At 36.1% G+C, this 15,478-nt stretch overlaps 1 protein-coding gene across 1 annotated transcript in view; it reads left to right on the top strand.

Moving 5' to 3' along the window:
* Positions 1-15,478, top strand: part of trpc4b (transient receptor potential cation channel, subfamily C, member 4b) — a 53,360-nt gene that overhangs the window by 20,629 nt on the left and 17,253 nt on the right. The window contains exons 4-6 of the mRNA XM_056473621.1: positions 11,924-12,260; positions 14,473-14,612; positions 14,689-15,002. Of these exons, the coding sequence (XP_056329596.1) occupies positions 11,924-12,260; positions 14,473-14,612; positions 14,689-15,002 (791 nt within the window). The remainder of the gene's footprint in view (positions 1-11,923; positions 12,261-14,472; positions 14,613-14,688; positions 15,003-15,478) is intronic.

Here is a 15,478-nt window from a genome sequence, read left to right as displayed (position 1 = left end):
GATGAAAGAGAAAAGTTAAATTAGTAAGTAGATATATAAATGCTTATATACGTTTTTCTTAATTGATAAACACGCAGGGGTGACACTGTGGCGCAGTTAGTAGTGCTGTATCCTAAAAGCAAGAAGGTCGCTGGTTGGAGTCCCGGCTGGGCCAGTTGGCATTTCTGTGTGGAGTTTGCATGTTCTCCCCATGTTCACGTGGGTTTCCTCCAGGTGCTCTGGTTTCCCCCACAGTCCAAACACATGCACTACAGGTGAATTGGGTAAGATAAATTATCCGTTGTGTACAGTATGTGTGTATGTCCTGGTTCTCCAGATTGGGGGTTGAGTGTTGGACTAACGACCCACCTCATAAAAATTCGATGTTACAAAACACCAACATTTTGCTGCTAAATATCAACTTCAATTTAAATGGCCCTGGGAGTAAGTAAAGAATATAAAAACTGAAAAATTATTATTACTATAATTACTATTAGCCATTTTAGGTTAACTTAAAGTTTTAAATTATCTGTAATTAAGCATTTAAGTCAATTCAATGAAGAGACCACATTTGGTCAACTCAATTAATTGAGATGTGGTTTTCCCATTACTCAAACAAACTGAGGGAATCACTTTATTCAAATCACTTGAGTAGTCTCAACTTATAAGGGTTTACCGTGTAGATTTCAAGAGTTCACACTCATGATTTATACATAGCTTGTTTGGCGTGCTGTCCCGAGAGAGAGCCCTGAGCTCAAGGGATCCTCGAGCCCAGGACTCCCTTCTTTCACAAGGCGAGGGGAGATTGAGCTCAGGTCGATCTGAAACTGCCCGCTGCTGAGGACAAGGTGAACTTCCTGAGAGTAAGACATTAGAAAAAGATTTAGGCTTATTTTATCTATAATATAGAGCAGATTTGGATGGTGGGAGGAAACTGGGGAACCCGGGGGAAACCCACGCGGACACAGGGAGAACATGCAAACTCCGCACAGAAATACCTGATGGCCCAGTGAAGACCCAACGCCATTGTTATTCTTGCTGTGAGGCAACAGTGCTAGTCACTGTCGTGCGGCGCTGCGAAAAGGGACGGGATTAAACAAGATAATTGGACATTTAAAAAAGCCAACGATTGCTCAATATTTTACATTTCTGTCCAGAGAGGTCATGTTTTAATCCTCAATTGGTCTCAAGCAGTCAAGTGATGCGATTTCGCAGGTCAGAGTTCACCAAGCTTGAACTTTGCACCGCAGCGACCTGCGAAACGTGACGCATAACCTTGCGTTTCCGGTCTGACACATTCACGTGCGTATGAATGGAAGTCTATGGGAGGAAAAGCCCAGTGTGACCGCAGCTTAAGCCGAAGGAAAATGAATGAATGAATGAATAAATAAATGGTGTAACAAGGAGGCTGACACAGAGGGATCCATCTGCAGTATGTTTATTAAACACAGTTGAATCAGAAATACACACCAAGTGTTGTCAGAAACACTCACATGAAGTTCAGGCATAAGGAGTCGATAGGTAAGTGTAAAACACTCGTTGGTCGTTGGAACAGGCATAGATCAGGACTGGCGGCATAACTCAGAAACGGAGAGGAAAGCAGAGGGTCTGGGCAGGCAGCAAGGAAAACAAGGTCAAGAGCAGTCCGGGTCAGTAACAGGAGATCAATGTGGATGTGTATCAGTGGATGTGTAGAAACTCTCGGTAATGTTGACTGGGCAAACAAGACCTTGCAATGAAGGTAGTGTGTGTGCTGCTTATGTGTGTGTGTGTGTGTGATGCGAATCAGGTGCAGCGCAATCAGTGACAGGTACGGGGCTTCTGGGGGATGTAGTGCTAAAAGTCTGGTGAGAGAGTTCTCTGCTGGCCAGTGAGGGGAATGACTGGGACCGAGCTGGTGACAGAATGAATGAATGAATGTAAATACAATCGGTTTATAACTTTGTATTTCAATATTTTAAATTTACATCACGTACAACTAAGTTAAAAGTAAGCATTACGTTTTTCTTTACTTTTTACAATGTGGTTTAAGGGTCATTATCTTTTTTTTATCTAAAATAAGGAAGATTAATTGCCCAACACATTGATCATTCAAATATTTTTGTGATTATACTGTAACTTAGTGTGCAGGATTTATATACTGTATATTTCTTTCATCCAACAACATATTTAGATATGCAAAAAAAAATTCAGACGTGTTGCCCTCTTGTCTTTCCTTACAATAAATGCCATGTGGTTTGATGTTTTGTTGAATAACACCTTGACTATGATAGATTTTATGTATATGGATAAAATATTTTTAGTGCTTTTTGGATCAAATCCTTTTTTAACTTTTTAAAAAGCTAATTACTACTTTGCAGATTGTGATTTCCCCAAGACTGACTGAGCTAAGGACAAATTAACTCCCACGTCTATTATATGGCCAAGAAGGTCCTCTTAGCAATACCTGAGGGGCGCCAGATGAAACTCAAGCCTCCATTGTACGTTAATTCAAAAGCGCTGAAGTGTTACAAGCCCAAACTAAGAATCTGGTAATTTTCTTCACAGTTGACGAGGTCATCACATGCCTCGGCGCCATATAGATCTCATAAAAGGAGCCCTTTTGACCTGCGCTGGCTTACTGTGGCGTGGGTGTGAGGAGTCAGATCCACTTTCAGCTTGTAGTGTGGGTTCAGAACCACTAATTACTTTAGCTCCTGAATTTAGTCGATTCACATTTCATGGCTTAAATAGAAAGTAGTCCACCTCATATACAGCCTTTCAGTTATGTCAAAACATAAATAAGATGTCCAAATGAAATATAAAAATGATTACTAGAATTTATATACAGTGATCAGCATAAATGAGCACAACCTCTTTTGAAAGGGAATATTTCTATCCATTTCTCAATAATATATTTTGGTACATTTGAACAAAGCAGATTTATTAAACAGATATATTTATTAAAATAATATTTGAGTCACAGAACATCTTTACAAATAGAAAGATAATACATTTAAATTTATGGAAATATTGGAAAGGGGCGGCGTAGTGAGTAGCGCTGTCGCCTCACACTGGTTAGAGCCTCGGCTGGGTCAGTTCGCATTTCTGTGTGGAGTTTGCATGTTCTCTCTGTGTTTGCATGGGTTTCCTCCGGGTGCTCTGGTTCCCCCCACAGTCCAAAGACATGCGCTACAGGTGAATTGAATAAGCTAAATAGTCCGTAGTGTATGTGTGTGAATGAGAGTGTATGGGATCATCCCCAGTGATGGGTTGCTGCTGGAAGGGCATCCGCTAATGTTAAACATATGCTGGATAAGGTGGCGGTTCATTCTGCTGTAGGGACCCCTGATTAATAAAGGGACTAACCCGAAAAGAAAATGAATGAATGAAATATTGGGGAAATTTTTTTTTTAATTTCAACAATATTTTTCCCTAGGATATCCATTTGGGCTACTTATTTTTGGATTGTTATTGTATGTTAATTTGTTAGATTAGCTCAGGATTATTAATCTAATGTATGTGAACAAATATAATATTGTAAAACATTCTGTAGAAAATATTTTACCTTTATTTTATGATTTATGAGGGGTGTATTCATATATGAAGAGCACTGTATCTATTATTGTCTATTACAGGAGAATGTATAAAATGCAGAGACTGAAAGTGTTTGCAAATTAGTTTGTAGAAAAATACTGAAAGTTTTTTTTTTGTAACTGTTGTTTGGCATGTTATATGAGTTAAACATTTTAATATATTATGAGTGTATGTAAACATTACTGTCACTGACATCTAATTACGTAATTAGAATGGAGAGAGCAGAGCAGAGCACAAAAAAGACAAAGAAAAAGTTGAAAACATTTAATTAAAATAAGGACAGGAATGTCTGTGAACATATAAAGATTAGGCTTAATCTTTTTTTCTTTTCAGATCATTAAGTGATTTAATTTTGTTGCCTGACAAGACAAAGTGATTTTTATCACTTCATTTCCATCTCAGTATTCTTCCATTACAGTATGACTGGAAAAGAGAAGAAAGATGGCATGTACTGTATACGTGAGGAATGGAAACTAGTCATCTTTTGCTAAAAATCTCTGTTTTTAATTTAAAATCCTGTAGATTTAGTGAGTTATTTAAAAACTCCCATCTCGTACGTCAGTACAAAACAGTGCAAAACCCCAACAAAAAGGGATTTTAAATGGTATAATAGTGATTTTCTCATATATAAATATTATTTCAAAATGAAAGCATGTGAAAAGAATAATATTGCAGTGGCAAAATGGCAAAAAAAGAGTGGTCCTTTGCAGCCATTTACTATTTATAGAAGCAAATTAAAGTCATTATAGAGGCAAATTCAAGTGTTTGTTTTTCACTAAGTGGCAAAAATCTCCCAGTGTAGCACAACACATTTCTCATCAATTGTCTCTCTTAGTACAAAAACAAATACTAATCTTAAAAGGGAATTTTACAAATAACGCTTCAATGTAATTTCAAAATATACCAAATTTATTGATAATTTTGTGGCAAGTGAATAATATATAAAAATACTTTATATCCCTCGCATCTGAACTAAATGTGGAACAATGTGATTTAAGTCTGGCGCTGATAAGCTGTCAGTGGGTTAAATAGGCTTTTATACACCACAGTTGTTTTGTTTTGTTTTGTTTGTTAGTTTGTTTTATGCTGTGGTGTGTGAAATGGAGGTAGGGGTTTCGTCAATGTCATTTTTTCACCCAAAGCGAGTTTTCATCCCTCAATTCACAATATATTAGGCTTTTGTCTTCTTTTGGCTTCATCTTCTGTTAATTCGGATGAGCGCATTATTAATTCTATCTTCATATCAGAAACAAGATGTGTGATTAAGTATGCTCACCCAGATATACAGTAGTTTGATAATTGGACTCTTCCACAAATCTTTAAACTTTTTAAACTAGTCACTGGATAGTTGAAGAGAATTATTAGCCATCCTATTTTCATACTATTTTTAACCTATTTTTCCAACATTTCCCAAGCGCTGTTTACCAGAGCAAAGGGTGGAAAAAAAACTGTAATTTTTATTTCAGAAGTAAATCACATTTCTTTTAGTTTGGCTTGAATTAAAAGCATTTTTAATTATTATTATTAATAAATTTAATAATTAATATTCTTTAAGTTCGATATTATCAGCCTCTATTGCTTTTTTAATTGGCTACAGATATCCAATGACTTGCCTAATTAACTTATGTAGTTGAGCCTTTAAATTGCACTTTAAGCTGAATATAGTATCTTGCAAATCATGGCAATGACAAAAGAAATAAATTATTAGAAATTAGTTAATAAAAATAATTACTTTCCTTTAAATACCACTTGATATTTAAAGAAAAGAATACATTCACAGGAAGGCTAAAAATCCTGTCTTCAAATGTATATAAAGAGTTGATAGCATACACTTGAAATGTAATGCATGTTGCTGAATATTTTGCCCTCTTTTGATATTTGAAGGCATTGCACCCTTAGGATTTTTATTTCAAGATGTTTGCTTTGCTTTCTGTATGTGACTCTCTTTAAACATCTACTGGTTATATTCTTATCAACGAGTGATTATATTAGACTCCGTTCAGATTAAATGGCATTTGTTCCAGCAGTCACATTATTATTGGAAATGGCAGAGACGGTCACACCAGCACTAATCTTGTTACTGTAAATGTTATTAGAGTGTCTCCAATTAAAGTGTGCATGTGGATATCCACTGTAAGGTCAGACATCAGATCAGATGCAGTATGCTTTCTATCACCACATTTTCTTTTTAAACAATCTGATGTGAATTGACTGACAAGTGCAGTTTTCGTTCTTTGAACAGAACATGTGCTTTGATGCACCGGCTGTTTAAAGTTTGTATAACGTTAACATATATTGACATGGTGGTCTTGCATCTGCAGAAAGTCTGATAAGGGTCTGTATAACATTCGCAAATAATCAGAGGAAGATATGGGCATAGTAGTCTGTGTTTTGTGAAGGTAAAGCATTTACAATTTTGTGTTTAAATGGTTTAAAACTCTGGCACTACATTTTTTTAACTTTACTATAAGTCAAGTGAGCTTAATTTTGTAATAGCCGAGTGTGAGAAATGAATATTGACTTGATTTATTATTGTATTTAATTCAAGTTGAGCCTTATTGTCATTCTGCCACGTGTGGACATTCAGTGGAATGAAATGTCGTGTCTCACAGGAACACAGTGCTGCATAAATAAACATAATCATAAATATGAACACAACACTGGATGTAAGAGCTACAGTAATTTAAATCTATATCTAACATCCTGGAGTGGTAATCTAACTATACTGACTATTAAATTTGCACATACTATCAAGGCTTAACTATACACACAACATAAGACAGACTATACAAGCAGTTTTACATATAAGACTAAGATAAGATAAAATATGTATTTTAAGATTGAAGAAAACAAGTAGTGCAACAGGATTTGAGGTGCTTTACAAAATATTTGTGGTACAAGAAACATTGTTTTGCTTACAGAGTCCTTGAAAGATGGAGTTTAAGTAAAGTGTCCAGTGCATAATCCAGTGTCCAGTGCAATAATACACTTGCAGATATTTAAGAGAGATGATAAGTTAACATAGAGTACTTGTTTATTTGAAAAACTATGCTGAAAACATTTTTTTGTCTAAACTTATACAGGAACAGGGAGATGAGACTGCATATGCAAGTGTTGTATAACACAACACAGAGAATACTTTAGGGTTTGCATGAGTCACGCTATGACATCACCAATAGAGCACCCGCAATCATTAGTAAGCCAATCAGATTAATCCAAACTCACTAAAAGTAGCCTGTCTAAAACTACTCCCTTATCTTCATTTTCTGAAGAAACCCTCCCCCCCCATTCACCCCATCTCCTGCCCTTCCTTTTTTACCAGGGGGAGATCTTGAGAACTACCTGATCTCGTACCCCCGTACATGACTTACATGCCCTGGGCTCAATTACCTCCGAGCTCAGGGTTTTCTCCTGAGACAGCATGTCAAACCTGCTATAATTATCAAGCAATATCTAAGTGTGAATGCATGAAAAATGTAGCACTTTCCTTGTTTATTGTAAGTCTATGAGAGGAAAAAAGAGTTACATTCAGGAAGAAAATAAATCAGTTATTCACCTTTAAAAATCTGTGTCAAAATGTCTCTCTAACACCACCCAGCATAATTCATTTCAGTCCTGAAGGCTGCTACAATATATGCGGTGCTGCTGAAAATGTGACCTCCAGAGGACAGTTGCAGCCTCTGAAATAAAACACAGATTCAGAGTTTTAAAAGTACACATTATGTGGGTTTTAACTTTGTAAACAATTAAAATATTACTAACGTAAACATTAGCTGAGCAGGCTGGATATTCAGGCTTACTCGTTCCTTTTGGTGTCGTCAATCTGGAAAACATTGTTTGCCTCAAGTTTGAGAAGGAGGGGCTGAGTAAAAAAAAAAACTCTGTCAGCCGCAGACCAGGTGCACATGCAAGCTGAGAATAGATGCATGCTTTTTAATGTGTACACCTAACCTCACCCCTAACCTTACCCCTCACAGTGATATCACTATCTCTATTGGGTGCATGTGTCTGAAACTGCATGTGCAATTCTGCAGCCAAATATTATTGACCCTGTTGAATTTTTGGAATTTGGACTGCAGTATCTACTTCAACCACATGGTCAATCCTACATAGAGTACCTTTAAAAAAAAGAACACATTTCATGTTTGGGTTCTTTTCATCCAGTTACGATTGCAGTAACTTTAAGTGCCAAAATTACCTTCATATTAGTGTAAAAAATTATTACATTTTAGTTTTTTTCCATAACACAATTTTGTGGCAGAATTCTGTTGATAAACATGTTTATTGTGTGTATACATATTGACCAACTTTTGCAGCATGAAATGTCTCTTTTATCTGAAGGTGAACGTTCATGCAATTAAAATCCATTTGTCTTTTCAGATTTGTTTCAGTTTATGTTGTTTGGTGCTGCTGCTCACTTATCACATAGTTTAGCTTTTAATAAAGCCATGTCCATGACTTTTAATTATACTGAAGATTCCGTAGCTTGATCTTAACTTGCACTCAATAAATAACATTCCTTTATAGGTATAATTAATCTAAAAATGCATGATGAAATTAATAATCTTGTGATTGTATGATCAATTGCAGTATTTATTTTTTATATATATATATATATATATATATATATATATATATATATATATATATATATATATATATATATATATATATATATATATATATATATATATATATATATATATATATATATATATATATATATATATATATAATATAATATAATATATATACCAGTTCCCTATTGAAAAGCCATTTTCTTCAGAAATATGCGAAAATCAATATGAAAAGTCTACCATAACATCCATTCCTTGCACTTAAAAAAGTGATTAGATTCTTTACTTAAAAACAAGGTGCACTCAAGCAATTGTTTTTGCTCTTTGTTCAAAGTAAAATATTTAAAATGAGCTGAATCGACAATTCATAATTGTTTTATGTTAAATCCACTTAAATTTTTAAAAACAATTAAGTTAAATTAGTTGCTTTGTGTGGGGACAACATGAAGTAACTTGGAACTGTTAAGTAGACTTAATTTTTATATAATTATACTCTGTTCATTCATAATATAGTTTAGCTTTTAATAAAGCCATGATTCCTAAGTATGAAGGATGAACTGTTGAATGCTTTGTCGTTATTACAGTATAATCACAATATGTTATATAGAAGGTGGCAATAATAGGCACAGTATTAATTTTCACAGTATCAGTATCAGTCTATTAAATTGACCTCTAACACCCTCTTCACCCTGTTGAGGTAGTTTGAGGTACAGTCATGCTCCTCTATAGTTGGAGACAGCTTGTACTGTGCTAATCATCCCTGACGGAGAACATTTAAACTGTTCTCAGATTGACCTCATCGCCTCCCGAACGCCTGGCTCGGCTGTAATGAGGATGCATTTGTTTGTAATTTGGTTAAGCTCCCTCCCACTTCCGCTTGACATTTCAGCTGCTTCGGTAATGGCTTTGGGCAGGAGACAAGATGAAGAGGCTGAGGAGAAGAACAAATAGGCTTCAAAACAATAAACGAATACTCATTGGATGCCTGCATGAAGCAAGAGGAGAACATACATTTTTGATTTTTATGCTCAAATATTGTGAAGGTTATGAGTTGATTTAACTTACCAGTAGGTCCAACAGGTTACACATAGCTTAGTTATTGTAGTTATCTTACATGTATAAGTTAGCTTACACGTATTTAAAAAAAAAAATGAAACATTTAATTTCTGTTTGCTGTTTTGTAGCTCAGCAATAAAACAAACAAAAAAGGTTACACCAAATTAGAAATGACGATCTCTGTGTTAAAGACATTCGCCCCAACACTCTCCATCATACTCACTCTGATCTCAGATGGGATGGTGGGCCAAATCAAAGGTTACAATGGGCAAACTTTGGCCCATGGGCCCTACTTTGGGCAAATCTGGATTTCACAGACTATATACACTGATCACATTCCCACACAGTTTGCTGAGTCTTGTTATTGTAATACAACAAAGCGTTTTCTGTATCTAATCTTTCCGTGTTTGGTCCTTGCCTTGCTCCCTTGTTTATGTTGCCGCCTGTACCCATTTGCTCCTGTGTTTTACCATTGCCTGCCTGACGAATCTCATAATAAACTGCACGTTGATCCTCAACTCCCTTGTCCAGCGTCTCACTGTTACAATATAATTAAGGGCAATATATTCTGTAATTAAAAACTAGTACTAAAATACAATATCTAACAAATAGCTTGGGTTGAAGAAAAATAATTGGGAGCGTATACAATGAAATTACTTTACACATAGGTGGCGCTTATCAGTTTTATTTTTGGCTATAGCATATCAAATCCCATTAAGAAAAACATTGCGTAATCGTTTGACTGTCAATCAGTGTGAAGCAACATGTTGGCCATTGTGTTGGAGGGGAAATAAATGAGAGAAACCCAGACCTCTTGCCTCCCGGTTCATGTTCACTTCATCATTCTGACTTTATAAGACACTAATGCTCACTTTACACAGGCATCCAGGAGTCTGGCTTTGGGCAAGCTGCTGAAAACGCTGATGTACAGCTCGCTTGTGCTGTAACTTAATTTTAGTGGCAGTTTATGGCTCAGTCAGAGAGGAATTCATGCTGTAATGATGTTTCTTTATTTTAATGCTCCTGTGTCATTCACAAACTATGGTAGTATAATATACGGCTATGGAAAAAACGAAGAGACCCTGCATGTGAATATTCTCAGTTTCTCTGGATTTATTAGGGATGGGTTTGAGTAAAAAGTTATTTTTGTTTAATTTGTTAAATGTATAATAGCATTTCTTTAAATTTTACAATGAAAATATTTTGATTAGGATTTTTTTTTAAAAAATGATTTGGTCTGAATAACAAATGTTTTCATTTGTTGTGATTTGATGTCATCACTGGCTTGCTTGGTTTGGATCTTGTGGAGCTGCGCATCGATGGATTTGCTCTTCAGTGTTTGGACTCTCAGCAGTGAAAATTAAACCATGCTGAGCTGAACTAACTGAACTTCAACTCTGAACACTGACTGTCACAGTTTACATTTACTAGAACATTTGGATTATTAAAAATTTTAATATTTAGTTTTATTGTGTTGTCTATAAATAAATAAAAATGTATTTTATATTACAGTACTATTTTTGTTCTTTTATGCAAATAATGACAAGATATTCATATCAAATTTTTAAGATATTTCACCTGTAGTTTCAGTGTAGAATAAATGTATTCTATATTTTCAAGAATTTTCCAGTGGTCTTTTAGGTTTTTGAGTAATATATACAGTTGAAGTCTGAATTATTAGCCCCCCTGAATTATTAGCCCCCCTGTTTATTTTTTTCCCCAATTTCTGTTTGAGGGGATACATTTTTTAAAACACATTTCTAATCATAATAGTTTAAATAACTCATTTCTAATAACTGATTTTCTGATCTTTGCCATGATGACAGTAAATAATATTTGACTAGATAGTTTTCAAGGCAGCTTCTATACAGCTTAAAGTGCCATTTAAAAGGCTTAACTAGGTTGATTAGGTTAACTAGGCAGGTTAGGGTAATTAGGCAAGTTATTGTATTATGATGGTTTGTTCTGTAGACTCGAATCGAAAAAAAATTAATAGCTTAAAGGGGCTAATAATATCGACCTTAAAATGTTTTTTTTTTTTTATTAAAAACTGCTTTTATTCAAGCCGAAATAAAACAAATAAGACCAGAAGAAAAAATATTATCAGACATACTGTGAAAATTTCCTGAATCTGTTAAACATAATTTGGTAAATATTTAAAAAAAGAAAAGGAAATTCAAATTCTGACTTCAATTGTGTGTGTGTGTGTGTGTGTGTGTGTGTGTGTGTGTGTGTGTGTGTGTGTGTGTGTGTGTGTGTGTGTGTGTGTGCGTGTGTGTGTGTGTGTATATATATATATATCCATATATATATAAAGCCATATTGGCCCCTTTTCCAGTTTCCCAAAACACATTCATGCTTAGACATTAGCACATAATTTCTTTTATTCTGCTCTCTCTCTCTCTCTTTTTAGAAAATGATTTGGTCAGAATAAGAAATGTTTTCTACATATTGAAAAAAATGCTCTAAATGACAACATTTTTGTTTTAAATGTGAAAGAAATGTCCCCAGTAGTTTACATAATATATAAAAAATGATGTTCTACTAAAATAAAACATGAATCCAGAGAAATTAAAAATTTAAGTAGTCTCCTATTTTTTTTCCATAAGACTCTAGTTTGTCTTACAAATATAAACCTACAGAAAAAGACAAATTGGCCGATTTTCCAGTTTCCTACAGCACCTGTTCATGCTTTGACATTAATGCATGATTTCTTCTATTCTGCGCTCTCTCAGTTTGTAGCTCAGCCAAACTGCCAGCAGCTGTTGGCGTCTCGCTGGTATGATGAATTTCCAGGCTGGAGAAGACGTCACTGGGCTGGCAAGCTGATCACCTGCGTCTTCATCGGCCTCATGTTCCCTCTGCTCTCCCTCTGTTACCTGGTGGCCCCCAAGAGCCGCTATGGCCTGTTCATCCGCAAGCCCTTTATCAAGTTCATTTGCCACACTGCTTCCTATCTGACCTTCCTCTTCCTCCTGCTTCTGGCTTCTCAGCATATAGTCTCCAATAATCCTGATCGCCAAGGTCCAAAGCCTACCACAGTGGAGTGGATGATCTTACCCTGGGTTCTGGGTAAGGGATTGTGGCATTTATTGTGTATGATAATAAGGATATGAGCTAAGGATATGAGCTAACATTAATGAGAATTTCAGGCAGTTTGCATAAAACAAACAAAATGTGTCTTGAATGAGTCCAAAAGTATCGAATGATGACAATTATTGGTCCGCACCAAATAAATAATAATTTTTAAAGTAGATTACATACTAAATTAATGCAAATGAACGAATTGATGCAAATTTCCAACAGCAGGCATAAATGATGCGAAAAACGTTGCATGTTTGCCACGAAAGCATAATATTCACGTTCATTTTGAGAGGATCACATGCTTATGATTGACCACAGCCGGTCCAGCATTAGCATTAGCTATTACACAATCCTCCGCCATGATGATTCCTATGTCACTATAAATAACCACAGTCTGCATTCTACAACTATCTTCGTCTGGAAGACACTCCCTTCCTCTCCTTCTAATTTCCCTCTTTACCTAGATTGGGCAGCACGGCGGCCCAGTGGTTAAAATTGTTGTCCTCGCTGTGCTGGTTGATGTTTCTGTGCTGAATTTGCATGTTCTTTTCGTGTCCGCATGGGTTTCCCCCGAGTTCCCTGGTTTCCTCCCACCGTCCATAGACATGCGTCATACCTAAACTGATTAGGCCATTTGGGCACCATAGTCAAGCTCCCGGCATCAGTATTTTTCCTTCTTAAAGCAGTTCATCTTTATCCACATCAGCGGGGGAGTTTTTGAGATCTACCTGAGCTCAATCTCCCCTCTCTCCTTGCGAATGGGAGGAAGCCCTGAGATTGAGGATCCCCGGAGCTCAGGGCTCTCTCCTGTGACAGCATGCCAATGAATCTTATTATAAATCATCAGCTAGGTTGGAACTCTTGAATTATATATTTCGTGCAAGTTCACAAAATAAACTGTAGAAGACATGTAAAAGAGGTGAAAAACATCCCGTGAGTAATCTAGAGCTAGTGATGTGATGCACGTGTGAACAGAATTAGAAAGCCATTAGAATATATTATCTGCACATGAGCAAGTAACAAATATAATGATGATTTTATAAAATTCTACAAACAATGGTTAATATTGAGTTACATTTTAAACACAATATTGAAAAATCTTCTTTTTGGCTAACAAAAACCTTTTCAATTAAAGCTGGAACATTTCTGTGCCTGTATTTGATTCAATGATTCATTTGTAAAGATAGTGACTAGCTTGTTTTCTAAAGGAATCAGCCATTTTGAATGAATCAATTTAATGTATGATTCTGCAACTTGTTAAGACAGGAACTTGCTACCAATTATTATAGTGCCCTATAATGCTACTATAATGCCCTTCCAGCTTTGGAAAAACATCCATACCCACTTATTTGCACACATACACTAAGGCCAATTTAGTTTATTTAATTTCTTTGGACTGTGGGGGAAACTGGAGCACCCGGAGAAAACCCACATGAACACGGGGAGAGTATGCTGTGAGGCGACAGTGCTAACCACTGAGCCACTGTGCTGCCCCTATATTATATTATATTATATTATATTATATTATATTATATTATATTATATTATGTTGTGTTGTGTTGTGTTGTATTATATTATATTATATTATATTATATTATATTATATTATATTATATTATATTATATTATATTATATTATATTATATTATATTATAGTCCCTTTATTAATCCGGGGTTGCCACAGCAGAATGAACCGCCAACTTTTCCAGCATATGTTTTACGTAGCGGATGCCCTTCCAGCTGCAACCCATCACTGGGAAACCCATACACACTCATTCGCACACATACATACACTATGGACAATTTAGCCTACCTAATTCACCTGTACCGCATGTCTTTGGACTGTGGGGAGAAACCGGAGCACCTGGAGGAATTCTTGATTTTACTTGATTTTTACTCCTCAACTTGATTTTATAAAATATATTTATTTATTTATTTATTTATTTATTTATTTATTTATTTATTTATTTATTTGTGTGTGTATGTGTGTGCACATACACACACAAACACACACAAAAAGACATTTTTGGTCCATTTAGTTTGTTCTTCCAAAAAAACAGATCTAATTTATTTTTTTAAAGTCTTTGGGTTGTAATTACATACTAAATTCTCTGAGCATAATTTCCATGGTTCATCTTGGACCAGAGAACCATGAAAGCCTTTGAACATGAACCAACAAAATCCTTTGGCTGCTGTTGCAGGATTCATATGGACGGAGATAAAGCAGATGTGGGATGGTGGATTTCAGGATTACATCCACGACTGGTGGAATCTTATGGACTTTGTGATGAATTCCTTGTATCTTGCAACCATTTCACTGAAGATTGTGGCATATGTAAAGGTAAGTTGCATCACAACAATCACTGGGGATAATTTGAGTAAAACTGATTAACTTCTCACTTCTTCTTTTCTAACAGTACAGTGGTTGCAAACCCAGGGACACCTGGGAAATGTGGCATCCCACACTGGTGGCTGAGGCGGTGTTCGCCATCGCCAACATTTTCAGCTCTCTGCGCCTCATCTCGCTCTTCACAGCCAACTCTCATCTGGGTCCTTTGCAGATTTCGTTAGGACGAATGCTGTTGGACATCCTAAAGTTCCTATTCATCTACTGTCTGGTGCTGCTTGCCTTTGCAAATGGACTCAATCAGCTTTACTTCTACTATGAGAACAGTGAGGGCATGACCTGCAAAGGCATTCGCTGTGAACGTCAAAACAATGCTTTTTCAACGTAGGTCCTAAAGGGATAGTTTGCCCCAAAATGAAATTAGTTCCTCAATTAGTTCCAAAAAAAAACTACTGTTTACACAAGATATTTTAAAGAAACTGATAGCCATTGAGGGCTGCACGGTGGCGCAGTGGGTAGCATGTTCACCTCACAGCAAGGAGGTCGCTGGTTCGAGCCTCAGCTGGGCCAGTTGGCCTTTCTGTGTGGAGTTTGCATGTTCTCCCTGGGTTCCTTCGGGTGCTCTGGTTTCCCCCACAAGTCCAAAGACATGTGGTATAGGTGAATTGGGAAGGCTAAATTGTCAGTAGTGTATATGTGTGAATGTGTGTGTATGGATGTTTCCCAGTGATAGGTTGCCGCTGGAAGGGCATCCACTGCGTAAAACATATGCTTGATAATTTGGCAGTTCATTAATAAAGACCCCAGATTAATAAAGGGACTAAGCCAAAAAAGAAGACGAATGAATGAATAGTAGACTT

The sequence above is a fragment of the Danio aesculapii genome, chromosome 15, assembly GCF_903798145.1.
Source record: "Danio aesculapii chromosome 15, fDanAes4.1, whole genome shotgun sequence".
Classification (NCBI taxonomy): Eukaryota; Metazoa; Chordata; class Actinopteri; order Cypriniformes; family Danionidae; genus Danio; species Danio aesculapii.
This window is presented reverse-complemented; position numbering and strand designations above follow the sequence as displayed.